This window comes from Xyrauchen texanus, chromosome 38 (genome assembly GCF_025860055.1).
Source record: "Xyrauchen texanus isolate HMW12.3.18 chromosome 38, RBS_HiC_50CHRs, whole genome shotgun sequence".
NCBI lineage: Eukaryota > Metazoa > Chordata > Actinopteri > Cypriniformes > Catostomidae > Xyrauchen > Xyrauchen texanus.
In genome coordinates, this window is record NC_068313.1 from 34,662,348 (window position 1) to 34,687,347 (window position 25,000).

The 25,000-nt window shown below is 41.1% G+C and overlaps 1 protein-coding gene across 2 annotated transcripts in view; it reads right to left on the reverse strand.

Moving 5' to 3' along the window:
• Positions 1-16,479, reverse strand: part of LOC127631880 (metabotropic glutamate receptor 5-like) — a 52,617-nt gene extending 36,138 nt beyond the window's left edge. For both annotated transcript variants that reach the window (XM_052110273.1, XM_052110272.1), the window contains exon 1: positions 16,002-16,479. In XM_052110273.1, the coding sequence (XP_051966233.1) occupies positions 16,002-16,464 (463 nt within the window). In that variant the 5' untranslated portion in view covers positions 16,465-16,479. The remainder of the gene's footprint in view (positions 1-16,001) is intronic.
• Positions 16,480-25,000: the final 8,521 nt, after the last annotated feature.

Consider the following 25,000-nt stretch of genomic DNA (forward strand, 5'->3'; position numbering starts at 1 on the left):
TGGCGGTTCAAAGACATAAAAGAGAGAGAGAGAGAGACAGACAGGCAGAGCAAGAGAGACTGGGCAGATCTCCAGACCACTCTAAATGGTGTATACTGCAGCTCAGGTCAATGCTACCGGAGACGGCCGTATTTTCAATAATCCGAAGAGACCACTCTGCCGTTCTACTGTTCTGCGGAATGAGTCAAAACAGATTCACTCGAACCCAAACAACAAGCTTTCTGAAGAACTCACAATTTCAGCTGTGCATTTTATTTTGGCATGACACCAGGGAAAGGAGGAAGGGCACACTGTTTGGGAGAACTCGCCGCTGCCGTCCGACAGGGAACGGAGGAGCGGCTGAGGACCGGGCGGGCGGCATGTTGAAGAGGAGCCTCTCTTTCTCTCTCTCCTGCTTGCTCTTTATCGCTCCTCCTCCTCTCATCTCTCTCAGATTCACAGGAGGCGGAGAGGACCATCGGGTGCCGGAATGGCCAGACGGGCAGCATCTCCCCTCCAAAGATGGGGTGGGCAAGCTAGCCCGGATGGTGCCCCGGTCTGAATCAGGTGGTGGAGGAATGTGACGAGGAGGAGGGCGTGGCCGGTCCATGAGGAAACACGCCCAGCGCTGAGTTGCCTAATGGAGGAGGGAGATAAGGGAAGGGCCGGGGATGCCAGAGAGGGAGAGATAGAGACACATGCAGCCGCTCTGTGTGTGTTTCTGTTGCTGTGTTTTCAGTTTGATGTTCTGATTGATTAAAGGTTTTATTGTTTGTTACTTCGGTTCCCTCATCCTCCTTTCCCGAACTGTTACACCTTGTGTGTGGGAATCAGTTAAATGACTTCATAATAAAATAATCATTTTCATTTATTTACCCTCATGTCATGCCAAACCTGTATAACCACAAAGGGAGAAATCTAGCTGTATGTCCCAGGTTCTTGATGTCATCCAGCTCCAAAAACAACACCATCAATCATAGATACAACTCATGTGCTATATTCCAAGTCTTCTGAAGACATCCGATAGCTTTGTCTGAGGAACACAACAAATTTAAGGTCATTATTCCCTGAAAATATTCCCCCTTGCCCTCAATATGTATGGTTATGACATATGCAACTACTTCCAATGACTTTTAGCATCCCTGACATCAAACCTAGCGTGATGAATGTTCATGCAACGGTTTGCTCTGTTCTGCACCAAAAGCTGTTGTATGGCTTCAGGCAGCGCTGGACGGGTAATCTGGCATACCGGGCATTTTCCCGGTGGGCCGACGCACTTTGGGGCCGATCAGGGGAGGACTGGCCATCGGGAGAATCGGCCACAAAACGGGCCGCGATAAGCTCAAATGAGCCGCCACGTTATGCAGAACGGACCACAAAACGGCACCGCGATATGCAGAAAAGGACAGCGAACAACTTCAACTTTTGGGCCAGTTGCTATGTAAAATCCCGGGACGATTTCTCTTCCCAATCCAGCCCTGGCTTCAGGAGACTAGTTAATACAACATACAAGTCATCTGGACTACATTTATTGCACTTTTGTTCCAATATAGCACAACCAGGAGTGCATTTTTGCATAAATATTCTAGTGAACTTCCCTCACTGTTCCTTCTCTTATTGTTTTTTTCTTGGTGATGTTTTCGGATGAGCTCAGAGCCTGGGCATCTATGGGCCGATTCTCTCTAAATGTTTGCTTTAAATGTCTTTCTGTCCTATTAAGTGGTTGAATAACTCGCTGCCACCCGCAAAACTGCTGACATCAATAGTCAGGTGTGAAGACTCCATCGTTTCTAGTACAAAACCAAGAGTGTATTTAAATCAAGACATGACGTTTCAATCTAAGCTTCACTGCAATGCCTGGAAGGACCCAAATGTTCTGCTTTAAATTCTTTTATGGAAGAATCTACTTCTCTCTAGGGAAAAGCTCTGCAGAGACAATAAATGATGACATTCTGATTGCTATAAATGTAAGTCAGAAGGGTGATTCACATGACACCTGTCAAAATGTCCTGGTCCAATTCTTCTCCATAATCAAAAGAAACATTGCATTTTACAAAATGAAGCCTATTTGTAAAATAACAGTTCACCCAAAAATTTAAATCCTCACATTATTTACTCAACCACATGCCATTCCAGATGTGCATGACTTTCTTTTCTCTGCAGAATGCACTGTAGGCCCAAAACTTTGAAGCTCTAAAAAGCACATAAAGGCAGCATAAACGTAATCCACACGACTCTTCAGAAGTGATATGATAGGTGTGGGTTCAAAACAGATCAATATTTAAGTCCTGGTCCTTGGGAAGGCCACAGACCACAGACGCCAGACCACGCCCACGTCCTGGATCATTCCTTTGGAGACTCCCCATCCTTCACATAGCCCATTTACCGGGAGGGCGCCAGATCCCCCTTTATTTTGGACACTTTATATGTTTTCTGTTTATTATTATTTCCAATAAACACCTATCCAAGGCCTGATGCTGCACCCACTGTGTCTGTCTCTTGCTCACCCCACCACAGCATGTAAACTGGGAATATTGTATCTATATATATATAGATATATTTCTATAATTGTACATGTGTTATGTATAGAAACTAAGCAGTTAAAAAATCTGTATAAATGTTAAGTTTTATTTGTTAGGATAAAGTAAGGTTTATACATATTAAATAGCCATGCTTTTTTGTGTGTGTGAAAATGGACTGTTGGCATTGAGGAGAGAATATCCCGATAGAGGGATAAAAAGGGTAGGCATGTTGTGAAATGTATTAATGCAGAAAAAATAAATAAACAAATAAATAAATGTATTTATATTCTACACTGACTCTGCGCTTGCACCTTGACCCACAGATGAATTTGATTAAAGGACAAAAATTGCCGCTGAAATCTAATATTTTCTAAGGTGTTCTAAGTGGTTGCTAGGATGTTCAGGGTGGTTGCTAGGATGTTCAGGGTGGTTGCTAGGATTTTCTGGGTGGTTGCTAGGATGTTCAGAGGGTGGTTGCTAGGATGTTCAGGGTGGTTGCTAGGATGTTCAGGGCGGTTGCTAGGATGTTCAGGGTGGTTGCTAGGATGTTCAGGGTGGTTGCTAGGATGTTCAGGGTGGTTGCTAGGATGTTCAGAGTGGTTGCTAGGATGTTCAGGGTGGTTGCTAGGATGTTCAGGGCGGTTGCTAGGATGTTCAGGGTGGTTTCTAGGATGTTCAGAGTGGTTGCTAGGATGTTCAGGGTGGTTGCTAGGATGTTCAGAGTGGTTGCTAGGATGTTCAGGGTGGTTGCTAGGATGTTCAGAGTGGTTGCTAGGATGTTCAGTGTGGTTGCTAGGATTTTCAGGGTGGTTGCTAGGATGTTCAGAGTGGTTGCTAGGATGTTCAGGGTGGTTGCTAGAATGTTCAGGGTGGTTGCTAGGATTTTCAGGGTGGTTGCTAGGATGTTCAGAGTGGTTGCTAGGATGTTCAGGGTGGTTGCTAGGATGTTCAGAGTGGTTGCTAGGATGTTCAGGGTGGTTGCTAGGATGTTCAGGGTGGTTGCTAGGATGTTCAGAGTTGTTGCTAGGATGTTCAGGGTGGTTGCTAGGATGTTCAGGGTGGTTGCTAGGATGTTCAGAGTTGTTGCTAGGATGTTCAGGGTGGGGCAATTTTGGTAAACAACACTAAATTGCAATTAAACGTACATTTGATGATAAAAGTGGTGATTGTGTAAAATAATAGATTGTTGCCTACTGCATCACATAATGGCAAAACTATACATTTCATTCTGTAATTAACGAGCGAGACTATACGGTCACATTTCAGCACTGACACAAGTATGCAACGCTTAAGAAGCACTAAAAGTGTGTCATTGCAAAGTGCAGTTTTGTGGAAATGTAAAGTGTAAAAACTGTGTCATATCACAGATTTTGTAGCATTTTTCACCCCTTAAGTCAACTTGTAATATCTGCCAGTCCTGCCAAATAGCCACACCACTGGTCAAGCTAAGGTTGACCAATGTTTTGATAAAGCCACAGAGAAACAGTGTTACCTATACTAGTTGCCTCTGCAAATTGAGCTGGGATGTCAATCTTTTAACATAAAAAAAAATGACTTTAAATGGTACAGCTTTAAACTCATCTTTTAGAGTAAAAGGTGTTTGCTGTTCTTTTCCATAAGCCCTGAAAAACAAATGTGTGACCCGCCACCTTTTAGCACTAGCCTCAAAAGATCTCATGATGGAAATTACTCATGGTTTAAATTAGAGTTGGCTAGAGGAAGGATCAGTCTCAACCCCAGCGTGGTGAGTCATGAAGCCATTATATGGTGAGAGAGATCAGAATAGATGTTTCTGTAAACGCCACAGTGCATTAGTAGGGTTAGGATGACAGTAAACAGCCTACAGTGGATTGGGGTGTGATATGCCATGCTTTAAAACACAGTTTTGTGATCTTGTGAGGTTTCGAGATGGTTAGTGTAGGGTGACCAGACGTCCCCGTTTTTGGTGACCTGTCCCCGGCTGGAGCAGTCCCTGGAAATGTCCCCGTTTCTACTGAGCGTTAAAGACAGCATTCATAGTGAAATATTACATGGCAAGAAAGCCCAAACAGCAAATCACACCGTGTGCTGTTGATTTTGACCAACAGAGGGGGCTGCTCGCTGTAGCAGCTTCAATTCATTCATCTTCACTGCTTGGTCGGGCCAGTTTTGCCATTAAGAACTGGACCAGGCAATTGAAGAGTATTATTATCATAGTTATAACCTTCAAAGTAACGCACATACTAGTTATTTATGTTATAAAGTTATATTGTTATATATTTTTTTGAACAGGTTCTGAATTTGCTGCGGGATTGTATTGCACAGTGTAAAACGTTCCTGAATGTTTGGTCTTCATAATGCAGGAATTCCCGCACAGGCCGCACAAACTATAACATGCTGGTGAAAAGTTGCCAAATTAATCCCCGTAGATGAACAAATAAAATCAACAATTTTATCTTTAATCAGTGTGTGATTAAAGGACAAAAATTGCCGCTGAAATCTAATATTTTCTAAGGTGTTCTAAGTGGTTGCTAGGATGTTCAGGGTGGTTGCTAGGATGTACAGAGTGGTTGCTAGGATGTTCAGGGTGGTTGCTAGGATTTTCAGGGTGGTTGCTAGGATGTTCAGGGTGGTTGCTAGGATGTTCAGGGTGGTTGCTAGGATGTTCAGAGTGGTTGCTAGGATGTTCAGTGTGGTTGCTAGGATGTTCAGGGTGGTTGCTAGAATGTTCAGGGTTGTTGCTAGGATTTTCAGGGTGGTTGCGAGGATGTTCAGGGTGGTTGCTAGGATGTTCAGGGTGGTTGCTAGGATTTTCAGGGTGGTTGCTAAGATGTTCAGAGTGGTTGCTAGGATGTTCATGGTGGTTGCTAGGATGTTCAGAGTGGTTGCTAGGATGTTCAGGGTGGTTGCTAGGATGTTCAGGGTGGTTGCTAGGATGTTCAGAGTGGTTGCTAGGATGTTCAGGGTGGTTGCTAGGATGTTCATGGTGGTTGCTAGGATGTTCAGAGTTGTTGTAAGGATGTTCAGGGTTGTTGCTAGGATGTTCAGAGTGGTTGCTAGGATGTTCAGAGTGGTTGCTAGGATGTTCAGAGTGGTTGCTAGGATGTTCAGGGTGGTTGCTAGGATGTTCAGAGTGGTTGCTAGGATGTTCATGGTGGTTGCTAGGATGTTCAGAGTTGTTGCTAGGATGTTCAGGGTTGTTGCTAGGATGTTCAGGGTGGTTGCTAGGGCTTTGCTAGGGTTTACAGGCACAAGTCAAAAGAGTCCACCACCAAGTATGTATGATATTCTATTCTATAGACATGACTCGGGCCCGTCTTTCATTGTAACTCTATGGGATTTATAGCATGTTTTATTATCCACCAGGCAAAAATCACAAATCTGATCATTTAGACAAGTAAAAGCAAACCTCTCCTCAACAAGAAGACGGCAGTGTGACAGATAGAGAGTTACGTGCAGCTGCCCGACACCTGTGTGTGTGTTTGTCATTTTGGTTACGTTTATAATGAAACTATCATTTATTTTGTCAAGCCGGTTCTCGCCTGCTCCGTTCCATTGAACTATGTTACAGTGAGGTTTCATTAATGTTCATAGTTGAAATGATGTGGCATAAGCGGCTGAAGTTTAACACTAAGGGTACAGGTTAATTAAACAGATGCACCACTTTTTTGCATGGTATTTCAGCACAAAAACCTGCTTCTTATTCACTTACCAGCCACAATGTATTTTAGCAGGTGCAATCAGCACTCAAATTGTGCTGTGTCTTGAGTATTTAAATTAAATAATTCCTTTCTATGCAAAAACGCATCCTTTCTATGTAAATTAGGCTCTTTGTAGATGGTGCTTGATTGACAAATTGCCTGCCACTATAACCATGACATAAAGTGGCCGGTAAAATGAATTTTATTTAAAAGAGACGTCTGTAAGCCGATCATATGAGAAGCATTTCATTCAATTATGATCAAATGATGCAAAGCCTTAAATTTAGCAGTCTCCAGTAAAAACGATGAAGCTCAAGTAAAAAAACTAGTTTTACCAGAAGAGTTAATGTAAGTGCTTTTATTAAATTATAAGCTTCACATTTCTGCCTTTAAACCTTCTAAAAATTGGCCCCATTGACTCCCATTGTAAGTGCCTCACTGTACAGAAAAGGAGGGAGGAGTCAAAATGACTTTAGTGGTAATCTACACTATGCAACAAATTCTGTCGATTGAGCTTAACTTGTGTTCAGCCTGGAATATTAAATGCAAGAGATGAGATCACATTTTTTTCCCCATTCTGATGGCTGATGTGAACATTAACTGACGCTCCTGACCCGCATCTGGATGATTTTATTCATTGCACAGCTGATTAGATAATCACATGGATGATTGTTGGTGCCACATGGGCTGGTTTGAGTATTTCTGGGATTTTCACACACAACAGTCTCTAGAATTTACCAAAAATGGTGCCAAAAACAAAAAACATCCAGTGAGCGGCCGTTCTGTGGATGGAAACGCCTTGTTGATGAGAGAGGTCAACAGAGAATGGCCAGACTGGTTCGAACTGATAAAGTCTACGGTAACTCAGATAACCACTCTGTACAATTGTGCTGAGAAGATTAGCATCTCTATACTATTCTGAGATGTGGGTTGGCACTGTTTTGGTGGCACGAGTGGGACCTACACAATATTAGGCAGGTGATTTTAATGTAGCGGCTGATGCCTAAAGTCTAATATTTTTATTTTAAGACATGCAATTTTTTTTTTTATAGGTTAAACAAAGCAAAATCCACATTCTCACATACCTCCTGGAACCTGCTTAAGTACCTCTTGGGGCACGTGTGCTACCGATTGGAAACATTGCACTACATGGATGTGCTCAGTCTACAGCTAAACCCAAAACAGCACATGGAGAGATTCACATTACACATCACAGACGGTGGATTCCAGCTCTCGCCTCCCTGTTCATTAAACAGGAAGTGCATGCTGCATGGAAAACAAAATCTACACACAAGCCACATTTACAATTGAAAGGGTGTTTTTTCCTTTAAAACTTGAATGAATCCACCCTCCGTTTGCAGAAACAGAAATGCCTATTGTTAAAATCACAAGGGAGCAGATCTATGACCCTGTAGAGATGAATTTCAATGTCTCCACTCCTTGATATAAAACTCACACACAAACACACACTGAGAAATGCAGCCCACAGGCACAGTCTCTCAAATAAGACCATCTCTATGACAAAAACATTTCCAGGTCACGTTTAACCTCAAAATCAAAAGGAAAACCATGAGAAAATATATTTGGCGTAAAGACAATGAAGCTTATTTTTAGAAGTTATTTCATTGTGACATTACATTTAAAAACAGTTACGCACATTTCCCCAAAATCCTTTTTATCGTAATGTATCTGAGGGGGGGGGGTCACCAAACTGGATCACACAGCCTTAATGCCCCGGGCACCCCCTGGGCAATCAAGGGCCCCCTGGTAGTCAAGGGCCCCATTGGGCCGATCGGTAATCCGTCCCTGCTTGTTGCATTCCATGCCAATGCTGTGATTCCAAAATGTGGAAAAAGCTCATTTGAATACATTTATCTCCAGAAGTATTAAAGATATCTTAATATCATTTTAGATTCTCGTTCTAAACAAACTTTCCTTTCTGAACCCTCTGAACCTTCATATTTAAGGATCTACACTATATGGTTAAATCCCAGAGTATGGGGCTCTCAATGTGGCTCCATGCCTAAATTGTCAAATTTGAATGGCTGAAAACCAAATGTTGGGTCACATAGCATGAAGCTAGTCTTTATCTTTCTTCAGGAAAAACTCTAAAAACAAAATTAGCTGGGGAAGTTTCGGAAAATTGGTTGATTTGACATGGAATGTCCCATTTTTGTCATTGCATACTGTATGTCTCAATGATGATTCTCATTAAAATTCTCAAAAATCAAGACAATTCAAGCAAATTACCTTCACATAAAAAAATTTATTCATTAATTAATTAAAACCCTGTAAATTGTTTGATGTGCACAGTTTTGTTTCCTGTGTTGACATAATGTTTTTCCTATTGAAACAATAATAAGACATATCAGTTGTGATGAGACCGGAGTGGTGGTGGTGGCATAGTGGGCTAAAGCACTGAACTGGTCATCAGAAGGTCACTGGTTTGATCCCCACAGCCACCACCATTGTGTCCTTGAGCAAGGCACTTAACTCCAGGTTGCTCCGGAGGGATTGTCCCTGTAATAAGTGCACTGTAAGTCACTTTGGAAACCCACATAATTGCTAAAATGTCACAAATGTCAACATGACATCATTTTTTTTCGTTTAACTCAAGTGCATAAACTCTATGTTGATACATCAAATGTTGTGAAAAACTGGTTTGGAAACACTTTTTGTTGAGAAAATTGGCATTAACGCAAAAATGTATTGTCACATGACAGAGTTTGCCCCAATCGTTAGCCTGTGTTAATCATGAGGACAGTATTGAAAGCCAGTTTGTTGGACGTGATTATGGATTGATCTTTACAGTATATAGAGTCGATCTGCCAACGTGACACTTCCAGGAGTGCCAACACAAATATCTCGTGCACATTGAACAAATGAATGGCCGTGTTTGTGATTAATTTAATCCATCCGTTTATTTATTAAAGTTGCTTTTCCACACCATTCAAAATAATAGACGGCAGTCACGGAATTAGCCCGCATTACATAAAACATGTCATTTCTGTGCATGAAGATGTTTTAAATAAGATGTTTGGTTTTTTTTTTCTTTTGGTTTTTTGTGGAAAATTTACAGCCCAATTCTATTAAATTATTGTTTAGTTTTACTTTTCAAAATTTTCTGTATTAAATAAAATAAATGACCAAATACAAAAAGCATTAAATCAAAAAAATGAATTACAAAATTCTCTGTATTACTTAAAATAAATTACCAAATAAAAAAAGCATTAAATTAAAAAAAAATAATTATTACAAAATTCTCTGTAATACTTAAAATAAATTACCAAATAAAAAAAACATTACATTAAAAAAATTAATTACAAAATGTTCTGTATTAAATAAAATAAATTACCAAATAAAAAAGCATTAAATAAAAAAAATTATTACAAAATTCTCTGTATTAAATACAATAAATTACCAAATAAAGAAGCATTAAATAAAAAACATTAATTACAAAATTATCTGTATTACATAAAATACATTACCAAATGAAAAAAGTATTAAATAAAAAATATTATTACCAAATAAAAAAATCATTAAATAAAAAAAAATGTAATTACCAAACTAAAAATATATATATTTTTAGACCTACTGTATATATGTCTTTTCTTTACACAAACTTAAATTGGCTTTACCCTGTTCTGTAGACGAAAGCAGTCGGATGAATGACGTTCTCAGAATGTTCTGCAAGACTATCAGAACTATTTGTCCAATCCTGAGTTCACTTTTTCAGCTTTTAAACTTTTTAACATTTATATACACTTTAATACTTTAAATCTAACCTTCTTTACCTCGGATCACATACAGAAAGTTTCCCGCCACTACTTTTGCCAGCAGGTGGCCAGCTTGAACAGGGCCATGACGATCCGCTTTCGGGTCGGAACCGGTGCAAACCTGCGATAGGCGCAACATCAGGACCAATATTACAATCCTATCTATCAGAAGGGCAACATCTCACTTTTGATTACAATTCTTCCTCTTCTGATTGCTTTTATTTGTTAATTAAAATGACGGTAAGCTGACTAATTCTAATGAATTGTCTCAATAATATCCCCATTTTAGAGGGTAAAAAAATTAGAGACATCTGGGAGGAGAATTAGTGATAAACACACATTTCTGAATGGAAACAGCTTAAGGGCAGATTTGTTTTGCACTAAAACAAAACGTATGCGACTAAGTGTTTTTTTAGGCATGACGTCATCACGCACACCATTTATATCGATAAAAGGCCATTTGAATGGAAACGGGCAGAAGCCGCCTTCAAAATGTCAAAAAAACGATTTCCGCATTTTTACTTTGTCGATTGCAAAATAGCGCGAAAGGTGCATGGAAACTAGGCTATAGTAGAGACAATTTGATTGGACAAAAATAGTATTTTTGGTCAGTTTTCACAGTAAATAGCTATATTTTAGAAGCGTATATAAGTTAATCTTGTATAAAAGTTACAACTTTTATAGTAGCATATAGATAAAGTTTTTATATAGTTGGATTTTGATTTCATGGGGTCTTTGAAACTTGTCCACCTAAATGAGGTAGAACTGTATGTTCTGGAGTCAAGACTGATCTATTGTACCCTGTCCGGAGTCTATTACAGTATGTACGACTGTGTGAAAGGCTTGCGAGACTCGTAAAGGTTCCTCTGGCTTGTTAAGACCTCAATCTGTGCCTCGTTAAGGCAGTTGTGTTCCTGCGCTCATCAACACACCGGCTGATAGAAGAGACGTGAACGCATCTCCCAAAAACTCACTTTCCTTCCTGTCTGTCCCTCTCTCCATCCACCCACGCAGCTCAGAGTTTACAAGTCAAATGAAAAGGACAGAGAGTCTGAAAGAAGGTCGAGAGGTTGCCATGGAGAACATACCATTTGCCATTAATAATTATTCAAGCTATTCTCATTCACCCTAAAGTCTGAGAAACAAAGAGATGCATATTAATAAGCAAGCTCATAAGCAAGGAGTTTTTGGGTCAGATTGTGCCATAAATGTCCCCATAAGGATAGTAAAACCAGAAATCCCTACATTGTTTGGAGCAGCTCACCATCCTTTGAGGAAAAGGGCTTAATGAACATGCTAAATATAGTTTTATGGAAACATACACATTTTCAAAGGGATAGAAAATATCATTAGCTCAGTATAAACAATAGACGTCAATGGAAAGTCACTACCATGATTTGTATCAAACTGGATTTATTGTGCTTCCCTTTTCGTTTGTTCTGCACTTCTCTGATATTCTTCTCCTAATCCCTCTGTTTAGCTCCCTCCTTCTCTCTCTGTTTCTCAGCTTGCTCTCTCTCGTACCTCTTCTGCCTGCTTCTACCCAATTCAGTTCAACTAATCTCTCTTCAACTCTTCAATCATTCTCTCCATAACTGCTTATTACTGAGAAGAGACAAGAGACAGAGAGAGGGGCAGGGATAGTATGAAACACACAGGAAGACACAGACAGAAAGACAAAGAGACAGGAACATTATACTTAAGTGAAGGTTACACTGCACGAGATACATACACAGTCTGTACTGAAGTCTCCTCTGACTGACCTTTGTTTTCGTTTCTCTGTTCATTAACAGCTATGTAAGGGTATGTATGTATGTGTGTGTGTGTGTGTGTGTGTGTTAAAGGAGCAATATATAACATTGACATCAAGTGTTTAAAATGGGTACTGCAGTCCAAATTCAAAATATTGGAGAGAGTTGTCTCCTCCACCCCAGACTCAAAGCTCACACAGGTTGAGGGCACGCAGCAGGAATGAGTATACTGACAATGGCAATCGATGAGCCTTACACTGTGAGTTTATCAGCTAATGTATACATTTGCAATGCTTTTGTTGTTTGCAAATTATAAACCAGCTCATGTGGATTTTTTAAAACTCTATCAATGTTAGCTATTGTTAGCTTCCATGGCTGCAGCGTGCTGTGTTTTCCCGCTAACTTGTTTTAAATCTAGCAACCCAGTGTGTCGAAATACTATTGGGAAACGGGCAGTGGGCGGGATCACACAGGCCAAAACACAAACAGAAATTACGTCCCGGAACGGACATTTGAAAGTAGAATATACTGGCTGTAGCATTGCTTTCGGAGCAGCCAGTATTTCAACTTAGCATGATCCCTAAATCTCTGATAACATATTATAATTTGATGCTTAAGTACAGTAAATGTATCACATATTGCACCTTTAATTAAGTCTGGGACACATTCCAGTTCCCCAGCTTTGGTGATGAGACAGTAAAAGAGCTTACACCGAGAACCACCAGCGTCTAAACACACACATCCAAAATCCTCTCGAGCAGGGGCGATCAAGACCATTTTTTTTGGGGGGGGGGGGGTTAATCAGTAAGCTATAATCAGCATGTACATGTCTTGTAAATGATCGCCATTTCCTTTGAGATACTTTAAAAAAAATGTTTTGCTGTCCTTTTCTGTAGATCGCAGTGCTGTTTTGTGGTCCGTTCTGCATAACGCAGCAGCTAATTTTAGCTTATTGCGGCCCATTTGGCACGTTTCGCGAACGACCGCTCGGTTCTCCAGATGGACAGTCTGCACCTGATCGGACCCACAATGCTTGGTCTCAAAAACCCCTGCTCTCAAGTCTTCAAGATCAGATGTGTAGTGGGGGGCAGGGGTGTTAGTCGTGGAATAGAGCGTGATGAAAGGCGAGCGAGTGGAGTGGGGGGTAGTAAATACATCATGCCATATGAGTGAGCACTGATGGAGGGTTTTTCAGAGTCAGTAGAAAGCTCTCTTTAGTGTGGAAAACATTGTTTAAACCCTTTACAATAAAGATCTGTAAAGTTATTTGGATTTTTACAAAATTATCTTTAAAATACAGTGTCCTGAAAAAGGGACGTTTCTTTTATTGCTGAGTTTATAACATGCGGTGCAGTGCAAGTTAATTTGAGTAAAAGTAAATGTGACAATAGTAGAGCTGTCGATAAAACATGTTAATTCTGTGCTATTAATTACTGTATATTAAAAAAAGGAAAGTGTTACACAATGAATTATGTTGCCTGTCTGTAATAAAGAATATAATACCATCGAAGCAATTCAAGCTTGAAGTACCAACCATTTTCAGCAGGGGGCAGTAAGTGTAACTCCAGCTGTATAGACAACACTAGCGACAACACAAGATAAGGACGCTTTCTTGTGCTAAAACACAGCTGGATGTAGCGCAAACCCGAATGCATGGATCTCAAGACATTTAACTTGACATTTAACTTGACACAGCGACCTAAAACACTTTGTTTAGGATGTGACGCAACCAACGTGAGATGCTCCAAATCCGTCCGTCTGATGCACGTTTACATTGACGCATCCTTAGAAAAGTACATCGGACAGATTGACAAATTCAATTGCAAAAAAAGTTTGCTGTGGACTGTAGCTAATGGTAGGCTTCTGTTCAATAATATAGAAATAAACAATATATTGACTTTGTTTAGTCTTATCAATTCTTAACTCGTCTGCCACAATAATGTAATGCATGTTAATTATCTGAATAATTATATTTATATTATATTTATTATTATTTAAATAATTCTATTGATGATTATTTAATTATTATATATTAAATTATTTTTATTGAAGGGCCTTTCTCAGCACATAGATACATCTGCAAATATTTAGATTAAATAACTGGCATATAATGTAGCTAATTGATTTGATTAAAAATGTTAACTGATTGACAGCCCTAGAAAATTTAATTTAAAAAACCTAAAGGGAAAAAATGCAATAACCTTGTAGCAGAGGGATCGAACATACACACCGTCCGTAATGTGAAAAAGATTGAAAGAGATGTTTTAAATTCCCACTAGGCTAGTTTTTCTACGGCTTCTTTATTTATTTTCCTTTTGCCCTTTATACACATGACCACACACACACTTTGCATGCATCTTAACACACAATTCCCATCTGATGCCAAAAGAGTCCACACTGACAGAATTTATATGACACTTATGAAACAGACACCATGCCCATCACACCTCTAAGCTGTCATGTGTTCATATGTGTGTCTGTTTCATCACCATCAGAGCTGTCACTGAACTCAAATCAATCACTTACTGACTGGACGTTTAAATGACAGCATGTAGTTAAAGCTAAATATTGTGGCAATATGTTTGCAAAATTATATTACGTGGTTCCTTACACAAATCGCGGCAGTTCTGAGGTGAAATGTCCACTGTGTGGTGCTAAAAGTGAGTTACATTTTTACGTTTTTAAGTTAATGCTCTATTGAGTTTTCAATCAGCAAAACCGACCTCCTGACCTTAAACCCTTAAATCTAACCGATAGTGTCAGAAAAAGCAAATGTGAGATAAAAAGTACAACCATGTCATTTTGTGGTGCTTCTATGACACTTTTGGCTCACATGTTGATTTGCGTCCTTATCAGGACTCGTACCATGGTCCATCACATTGCAAATGCAACGCTCTAGTTTCACAGACATGTGACTAACAGAAATGGAATAATGTGTCCCTGAAAATCAGTCAGTATCTGGTGTGGCCACCAGCTGCATTAAGTGCTGCAGTGCATCTCCTCCTCATGGACTGCACCAGATTTGCCAGATCTTGCTGTGAGATGTTACCCCACTCTCCACTAAGGCACTTGCAGTTTCCCAGACATTTCTGGGGGGAGTGGCCCTCACCCTCTGATCCAACAGGTCCCAGACGTGCTCAATAGGATTGAGAGCCGGGCCCTTCGCTGGCCATGGCAGAACACTGACATTCCTGTCTTGCAGAAATCACGCACAGAACGAGCAGTATGGCTGGTGGCGTTGTCATGCTGGAGGGAGGAGGATGTCTTCTCTGTAACGCACAGCGTTGAGATTGCCTGCTATGACAACAAGCTCAGTCAGATGATGCTGTGTCACACCGTCCCAGACCACGACGGACCCTCCACCTCCAAATCGATCCCGCTCCAGAGTACAAGCCTCGGTGTAACGCTCATTCCTTCGACGATAAACGTGAGTCAGACCATCACCCCTGGTGAGACAAAACCATGACTTGACAGTGAAGAGCACTTTTTGCCAGTCCTGTCTGGTCCAGGGAATGTTGGTTTGTGCCCAGAGGCGACGCTGTTACCGGTGATGTCTAGTAATGACCTGCTTAACAACAGCCCTACAGTCCAGCCTCTCTCAGCATATTGCAGACAGTCTGAGCACTGATGGAGGGATTGTGTGTTCCTGGTGTAACTTGGGCAGTTGTTGTTGCCATCCTGTACTTGTCCCGCAGGTGTGATATTCAGATGTACCGATCCTGTGCAGGTGTTGTTACACGTGGTCTGCCACTGTGAGGACGATCAGCTGTCCTTCCTGTCTCCCTGTAGTGCTGTCTTAGGCATCTCACAGTACGGACATTTCAACGTATTGCCCTGGCCACATCTGCAGTCCTCATGCCTCCATGCAGCATCCCTAAGGCACGTACACGCAGATGAGCAGGGACCCTGGGCATCTTTCTTTTGGTGTTTTTCAGAGTCAGTAGAAAGGTCTCTTTAGACCTTAATTGCCTGCCATCTGTATGCAGGTATTTGGATTTTTAAAAAATTGAAATGTAAAATACAGAGTCCTGAAAAAGGGACGTTTCTTTTTTTGCTGTTTAGTTGGTTAAATAATGCAAATGTTAAAATGAGTGTAATAGCGTAATAGTAAAAGTGTTTAGATGTCATAAGATATCATTGTGTAAAGAACAGGGTGAAAAGTGTTTATGAACTGATTATCTGCCGTTTTACTGGTGATTTGTGTGAAAGTGAATAAAAATTGTTGTTGTAGCGCATCTAGTGTTCTTTTCACCATTTTGCTAAAACTATGGTATAATAACGTGTCGTACTCACCCTCGGTGTGGATGGCAGATACGTAGGTCCAGTTGTACCTCTTCACTATGTCCACCATTGCTCTGGCCTGTTGGGCATCTGATGGCACAACCCTCATGAAGTATTTATAAAGTGATTTATCACTGAGGTCCATGCTGGTGGCGGAATATGCGATCTGTGGAATATTAAACAGCTGCAGCAGATTCTGCACTTGAATGGCCACTGAGCTCGAGCCTGGACCAATCAGCCCAACGATTGGCTTCTTCCCTTTCATGGGTGTGGCTCCTGGGTCCGCACATTTGGTTCCGCCCCCACCTCCAGCCTCCTCGCTCTCATCGGCGGCAACAAGCGAGTCCCGTATAAATTCGATGCTCTGCTCCAGAGCGACAGCGGAATGCCAGCAAGAGTCTCGTATCTCGCAGCCGAGCGTGACGTTGGGGAGGATTTTTGGGTCGGCGTTGATTCGGTCCAGAGTATGCATCATGGCCTCGACGCGCTGGATGCCATACTGCTCCCGAACAGCCCCACATTTTCGCTCGTGCACTTTGTCGGCCGGAGGCTGATGGTGCACTGAAAAGAGAGCGCCGATGATGATGTCGCCGGGGATATGGGCCACAACGCGCCGCTCATTGGATTGGGCCACCGTCACCAGAGACGTCAGTCGCCATAGCAGCACGACGAGACTGATGGGGAACAAGGTGGTCATTCTGGAGTAAAGAAGAGGAAAAAGTAGCTTTGTCTCGCTTGTCTTTCTTCCTATACCGATATTCACGTTAACTCACATGTGTACCAAAGTAACAATCACAGTGCCAATGACGATAGCACGAAGTTCCTGTTCCAGTAGCTTCGAGCTGATGAAGTCAATGATGCTCAGCATCAGCGGTTCTTCTGTCTCTTTTTCCAAACTTGTCATATCTGACTACACATAGGAGAAATTCTGGAATGCTACAGCTTTGAACGGTTCTGCCATTTGTCCGTGAGCTTCTGCGATGACCCTGAGAAGGATGCTGGGTCGTTGCCATGGCAACATCTGGCTGGGGATGGCATGAGATGAGAGGCCTCATAACCTTGAATGAGAGAGAAGACGGACAAAGCAATGTTATTACATACACACATACACTTTAAATCTGGGAAGTGTTGAGCCCTAAAACAGTGTTGTAGTGGGGGTGGAGGAGGTGGGCATTCTGTAAATTTGTTTATAGTGTAATGTAAATGCAATTGAGTGGTGGTGGTGTAGTGGTCTAAGCACATAACTGGTAAGCTGGTAATCAGCAGGTCACTGGTTCGATCCCCACAGCCGCCACCACCATTGTGTCCTTGAGCAAGGCACTTAGCTCCAGGTTGCTCCGGGGGGATTGTCCCTGTAATAAGTGCACTGTAAGTCGCTTTGGATAAAAGCATCTGCCAAATGCATAAATGTAAATGCAATTATTGTGGTGCAATTTACCAGCTAGTTACATGTTTTATATTGTTGATACTTGGTTAAGTTTCGGTTTGGGTTTGGGGATCTGAAATATTGATATGGTAGTATAACTAATATATTTATAAGTATAATGAAAAATATTGTGGTTAAACACACGTGATGAATCCTAAAATTCGCTTTGCAAGTCCGTGCGGGATGGGACTCGACTGGTGGTGGTGGGGTGGAGGAGGTTGCCGTGTTAGCACACTGAAACAGCAATGTGATAGATTGTGAGCAGACTTATAAAGCAATGGCTTACATATGATTGGCTAGGGATTACCCAGCTAATGGTGCGATGATGTACAGCTGCTAGTCTTCCCGCTAGAACTACACTGCACTAACATTTACCGCAAACTAACTTGGTAGATGTTAACCAAATTAGGCATATGACAAAATGGACAGGTTGCGTTAAAAATGTCTTTATCATCGAAAACTGTTATATTAATACATATCAACGTTTGATTGTAAGGACAGTTTTGTTTACGTTTACACACAATTTTAGTACCGTGTTGGCTTGCTACTAAAATCTGCGTTCTGAAGCAAACCAGTTGAAAATGACGGGTTTAGTGAAGAATCGCTGTCCTGTTTGAGTGTGCACTAGGTCAGAACGTGCGATTGATGTGACAACGTTGTTACAAGGCAGTCAACAGAGGTTCAAGATTGAACTAAAGAGGTTTTAACGCCCCCAACACAAACACACACACACACACACAAACCAGTTATATTGCCTCTCAGACTCATCTATTGCAGGTGCAGATCATAGATGAGACCAAAAAATGAGATGACAATTACAGAGGGACTCTCTCTCTCTCTCTCTCTCTCTGTTTGTCTCAAAACATTTACAGGAGGAATAGACTCACATTGTGTGGTTTTCAATTGGGTCTCTCTCAGAGTAATAGCATCAGTTTAGCTAAAGACCAGCATACTGTAAATACGTTCCATTATTTAGCTGTTTTAAATGCCAAACCATAGATTGGAGCCCGGATACTTGTTAAATTGTGTTCTGTGGGGTCATTACAGAGACAGCTGTGTGTGACTCTGTCATGATGAAAATGAAAAAGCTCTTTCGAATGAAAGATAGTGGCAAGAGCTGAATGGAGGGCAAAATAACTAATGCATCATGGTGAACCATGCATAATGGAAACAAAAGGAGGGAAACAAACTGCAACTCACAAATACCTTGCCAATATCAGGCAAACACGAAACGCATATTGAAAATCAAGCTGGTGTTTAATGAGCACTTCGCTAAATATGAATCTAAATGACAGCCTGAAAGGGCAGAGAGCCCACTCAAACCCTCAAAGATAAACGGAAATCAAACGGGAGGGATGCGAGTGAACGACCTTGCCATTGATATACGGGAGAACGGCAGAGCGAGCTGGAGATTTCCGCTGTCCGCGGTGCTGAAACGCATCAGCTCGCCTCCGCGCGACACTGCAGTGCCACATGTGCCCCATTGCATCTAATAAACAACCTCCTTTACCCCCTCCATCTAATGCAAAGAGATCTTCCGACAGTCATTGCACACTGCACAGCAATTGTACAATTTCAAATAAGTCATATAACATTGCATATCATTGCAATGCACTGCATATTGTGCATGTGCAATTGCAAATATAGCATTCCCCAATAAGTAATTTGGCATTGCATATTTCACAATGCAATGCAATACGTACATATGGCATTGCATATACCAAATTCCCAAGAAGATACTCTTGCTCTCGAAGTCGAGTCTTTAGTGGTCGATAATCTGCAGCGTGAGCTAAGAACTCTCCATCCTCATCCCAGAACAACACAAACTCACGCGGAGTGAGTGTGCTAGCCATGCACAGGTTATCAGTGTTGATGTCCAGGTGATGGTCCTTCTTACCTGCTAGATCCCCGCGCCACAATTCACTAAGGTCACGGATGGCGCGTGCCTCCCACAGGTGTAGTCTCGGAGATTTTGGGTCGGTCTAGCTCGGTAAACGGCGGAGCAGATGCTGACACCGGAGAGCCACAGCTCTAGTGTAGTGGCGACTTCTTGTCGCGCGCTAACACTGCCGATGCGTGATCGTGCACACACGTCCCGGCGCCAGTCCGCGACTCACTCCCCCTCCCACCCGTGAACCCCAAGAATGGCTGCATCCAACCCGCCGTGGCACATGCATGCGTGCGCTCTGATGTTCTGATTATTTTCACTGGTTATTCTCTTCATATTGCCTTTTTAAAGTGAGATGTTAATGGGAAAGTGACCGGCCAACCATGCGCGCGCCTTTAGAAGGGCACAGCGCGGAGTTTTTGGACGCTTTTCTGTTGTTGTGAATGAATCTCACCAGGTTTGAGTGGCGCAGAGCGCAGGTAACGTCCCGTGTGGGGTGTCCCATTGGAGAGTACAATGCAATTTACCGAGAACAGTTCCAATTTCCAATCTGTTTCATCATGAGTGGTAGCCATTGCATATGTTTTAAAATGTGAGGGGGGCGATTTCTAACCCCTGCTGTACCCCACTGAAGAGAGCAACAATCCCCACCTACATTCCTAGAGAAGACCTCCACCTTGTGGCACTTTTGAAGGAAAATGTCGTGATCAATCAGTTAAATTAAAGATACATGTTTCCTTATTTAATAAGTTTAACTCCCAGTTTTGAAACATATGTATTCAATAATTACCACTCAAGTGAGACCCCGGTTATATCAGTTACCTTATATAAGCTGTTTTTTTCTATGGAGAGGGTCCCTTCATGGGGGCTGCCATGTTGAGATCACATGACCAGCTGAATACTACTGGCTCAGTCTCAGTAACCGCCCTGTCAATGGACACTTTCACTTAGTGATTAAATGAATCCTGGCTGACTTTGAAGTGAATTTCGACAATGGCGTCGGTAACTAAAAACTATTGTGTTCGAATGATGATGCATCCGCACCACTATGTTTCCAAGACGACATAGTGTAAAAATACTGAGCGCACCTTTATGTGCAATTGACAGAGCTTGTGGCGATTATATTGATAACCTCAAAAACATAATTCAGACTCAGAATATTTACAGTATGCTCGTCTTTAGCTAAACTGATGCTATTACTCTGAGAGAGACCCAAATGAAAACCACACAATGTGAGTCTATTCCTCCTGTAAATGTTTTGAGACAAACAGAGAGAGAGAGAGAGAGAGAGAGAGAGAGAGAGAGAGAGAGAGAGAGAGAGTCCCTCTGTAATTGTCACCTAATTTTTTGGTCTCATCTATGATCTGCACCTGCAATAGATGAGTCTGAGAGGCAATATAACTGGTTTGTGTGTGTTATGATGACATAACAAACCCTAAAACATTTAAACAACGGTTAAAATTATGATTTTAACAATTTTACAGCCCCATTCGGAGGCTTATTTACATATTTAACCTGTAAAATAAAGTTTCACCGTATTTTGTATTTATATTGAAACAACTTACTTATGCATAAATATATGAAATACCTGTTTGTTTGTTTTTTTGCAGTGTTCATTGACCCACCTCCCCAGCAAGGTCTTTCTCAGGGGTTTATTTCAGGTCAACATAATGTTGCTGAAGCATCCCATCATGTGGCGATCGGGAAAGAAGAGAGTACCACTTCGATGAATCCACTTTTTTTGTTCATGCCAACCGCAGCAGAGTGAGTCGTGTGCCATCGCTGATCGATTCCTCACGTTTTAAACACTTCTCCTAGCCTAACCCAGCATCATACGTGTGGACACGAGTGGATAAAGCGGTAGCCGGTTTACAGGATGGAGCTTTTTAGCCAAAGTGGCTTTGGGCTTCGCTCAGGATTAATGTGCCCGACAACTGCGCGCAGGATTAACGACCATTAAAAGGGCAAAACCACTCGAGCTTCCTGTGATGTTTACCACAGCACTGATAGCCTTTCTCATAAATCTCTCTATATCTCTGGCTTTCACATATACACACTCAAAGATGTAATTTATAACCTCTGTTTCTCACATTAAAGAGTAGTTCACCCAGCAAGGAAAACTCTCATCATTTACTCACCCTCATGCCATCCCGGGTGTGTATGACTTTCTTACTTCTGCAGAACAGAAGAATATTTCAGTGAATGGTAGCCAGAAATGTTTATCTTCAAAAAGCACATAAAGGCAGCATAAAAGTAATCCATAAGACGTCAGTGGTTTAATCCATGTCTTCAGAAGCGATATGATAGGTGTGGGTGAGAAAAAGATCAATATTTATGTCCTATTTGACTATAAATCTCTACATTCACTTTCACTTTCATTTCCATATTTTTCTTCTTTTGCTTTTTAGCGATTCACATTCTTGCATATCGCCACCTACTGGTTGGGGCTGGTCAAAGGTGGAGATTTATAGTAAAATAGGACTTATATGTTGATCTGTTTCTCACCCATACCTATCATATTGCTTAAGAAGACATGGATTAAACCACTGGAGTCATACTGATTTCTGGTTGAAAATTGTTTTAATTGAAATTAGCATTAACCATGATTAATACATGCTGTAAAAGGATTGTTGATATTACTGTAATGTTAACAAATGGAACCTTATTGTAAAGTGTTACCATCATTTTTACTGTTTACATTCTGCTGAAAAGCCCATAATATGCTATTTAATGGCTGGTTAGCTCATATAGTGTGACAACGTGCCCCGCTATAATTTAAATATGATCATAATTACTCAAAACTACAAATAAAAACAATACTTTACCACAGAAAATATGTTGGTACTGACACAGACTAGTATTAACAAGTATTCCCTTTTCTTTCGAGTCCCTGGTTGTTCTTCCAAAGATATGGAAAGACCCGGCAGCCTGTGGTGGAATGTTTGTAACGGCATCACGCTTGTTAAACTACAGCGCGTACAGTGTAGTGCATTTTTATAAACGATGCTCAGATGCTGGAAAGCTTCCCAAATGCTTCTTAGAAAGTACAAGAGTAATTGTTTAATGGCTTTTAGGGTCAGGTTACTATGGCAACCCCTTGCAATCTCTTTGAAAGGCGTAATGACGAGTAATCAGTGGCTGAAGTGTGTAATTGAGTCCTCACATCCAAGAATACACCCATACAGTAGTCAAGCTAACCTCAAAATAGTGAAGCATTCATAGTAAAAAATGAGCAGAACACACACACACACACACACACACACACACACACACACACACACACATTTGTATTTAAAAAAAAGACAAAACTGAATTAATTCACAAGTGATATGTCAGCTTCCTGAATTACCCTTTTACATGCCACTCTGCACTTTCTCTCTCACACACACACACACACACACACACTCACACACACTCACACACACTCACACACACTCATAAATTGGACGCTTGCGTGGGATGAGCCTTTGAAACTGGTGTGAGAGTGACTCACAGTCTGGTGTAAAGCTTTATGGGGTCACTTTAAAAGAATATTCCGGGTTCAAAACAAGTTAAGCTCAAACGAAAGCATTTGTGGCATAATATTGATTTCCACAAAAATGTATTTAGACTCCTCCCTCCTTTTCTTTAAAATAGGAAAAATGGAGGTTACAGTGAGGAGGCATTTACAATAGAAGTGAATGGGGCCAATGGGGTTTAAAGGCAGAAATGGGAAGCTTCTAATTTTATGAAAGCACTTACATGAATTCTTTTGTTAAATCTTGTGCATTATTTCAGCTGTAAAGTTGTTTAAAATGGTCATGACCTCAGGAATGCAATTTTCCGTGATATTTTGACATATAAGAGGTCATTGCACTATAAAAACATCCTGTAAGTTTCAGAGCTCAAAACGTCCTCCTCACCGTGAAAAGAGCATTTGTTGAAACCAAGCTGCCAAAACGACTTGTTCTCTACTTCCTCTACATTGTGATGTCACAGTATGGTAGACATTAGCATCTGACTACCATAACACATCAACACCTACTTTACCTTATCACTTCTGTAGCCCCGCCCAGTACCGGTGAGCAGGTCAGTCAAGAGCAGCGAGCCAATCATAAAAGAGGGCGTTTACTGTCAAGTCTTAAAGGAGAAGTAGCACCAAAATTGAGCGTTTCTGACAGAGGGTCAAAATGAGGGAGGAAAATGATCATGGCTGTGTCCCAAATGACACACTATACACTATGCACTTACAAAATGTACTATGCAAAGCAGGGCTGGACTGGGAAGACAAATCGGCCCGGCAACTGGCCCAAAAGGGACCAGAAAATTTGCTGTCCTTTTCTGCATATCACGGCGCTGTTAGTCTGTTCTGCATAATACGGCGGCTCATTTTAGCTTATCGTGGCCCATTCAGCCCATTTCGCGGTCGACCCACTGGCCTGCTCGGTTCTCCCAATGGCCAGTCCACCCCTGAACGGCCCCAGAGTGCGTCGGCCCACCGGGAAAATGCCCGGTATGCCAGATTAACAGTCCAGCCCTGATGCAAAGTGTAGTATCATCCCAAATAGAACACACAAAGTTTTTTAACAATACGGAACAATCCTAAATAAAACAATAAAGTCTAATGTAAAAATATATGTTTTCCAATTTAACGCCGCCCCTTTAAATTCTCCAGCTAGCTCATGAATAATTCATTAGATTTTTATATCATTTATTTGAAAGAATTACAAGAACAGTTTAATGTAATTAGTAATAAGTAATGCAATTACATATCAGAGTAATGTGTACAGTAATCTAATTACACTGTAGAAGATGTAAATAGTAGTTAGTAATGAATTACTTTTTTAAACTTACTTACCCAGCACTGCTCGCACTAGTTACACTTCAAAATGGTGTAAACTAGTGCAGAAGTGTGCGGTGTGGGACGCACCTCGTGTTTTACAAATGCAAAAAACTTTACTTCAACTGAGCATATTAAAATAGTAATAAAGACATGTCATGACCCCTTTAATTTTATGCTTTTAACAGTTGTTTTAGGGTTTACGGTGTACGTTGTCATTGCCAGGGGCGCAATTATGTATATAGCTTATATAGAGCAACAATTAAAAATAGCGCAGACAGAATGCAAGAACACGTACTGTGAGAACTGGTCACATTGACGAACTCAATGAAAAACTGCAGGTTTGTTCAATGATATGAGAATAAAACAAACAATATATTGAGTTCTATATTACCTCTATGTTACCTCACTATATTGAGGTGTTGGTGGGGAAACAGATGAATACTGAAGTCCTTTTTTACTCTAAATCTCCACCTTTAACCAGCCCCAACCAGAAGGTGGCTGAATGTAAAAGTGAAAGTGTAGATTTACAGTTAAAAGTAGACTTCAATATTGATCTGTTTCTCACCCACACCAATCATATCACTTCTGAGCACATGGCTTTAACCACTGGATTACTTTTATGCTGCCTTTATGTCCTTTCGGTTCTAGTCACCATTCACTTGCATTGTATGCACCTACAGAGTGGAGATATTCTTCTGTCTGCGATGGCATGAGGGTTAGGAACTGCTGAGAGAATTTTCATTTTTCATTATACTTTTAAAAAGGATGTAAGCAAATAGTCCAGACGGGGTGGGACCAAATGTACAAATGTAAGATTCAACCAATCTTTTATAAAATTGTAATAACTTTAATACTAGCATTTGAAATGATTTTTC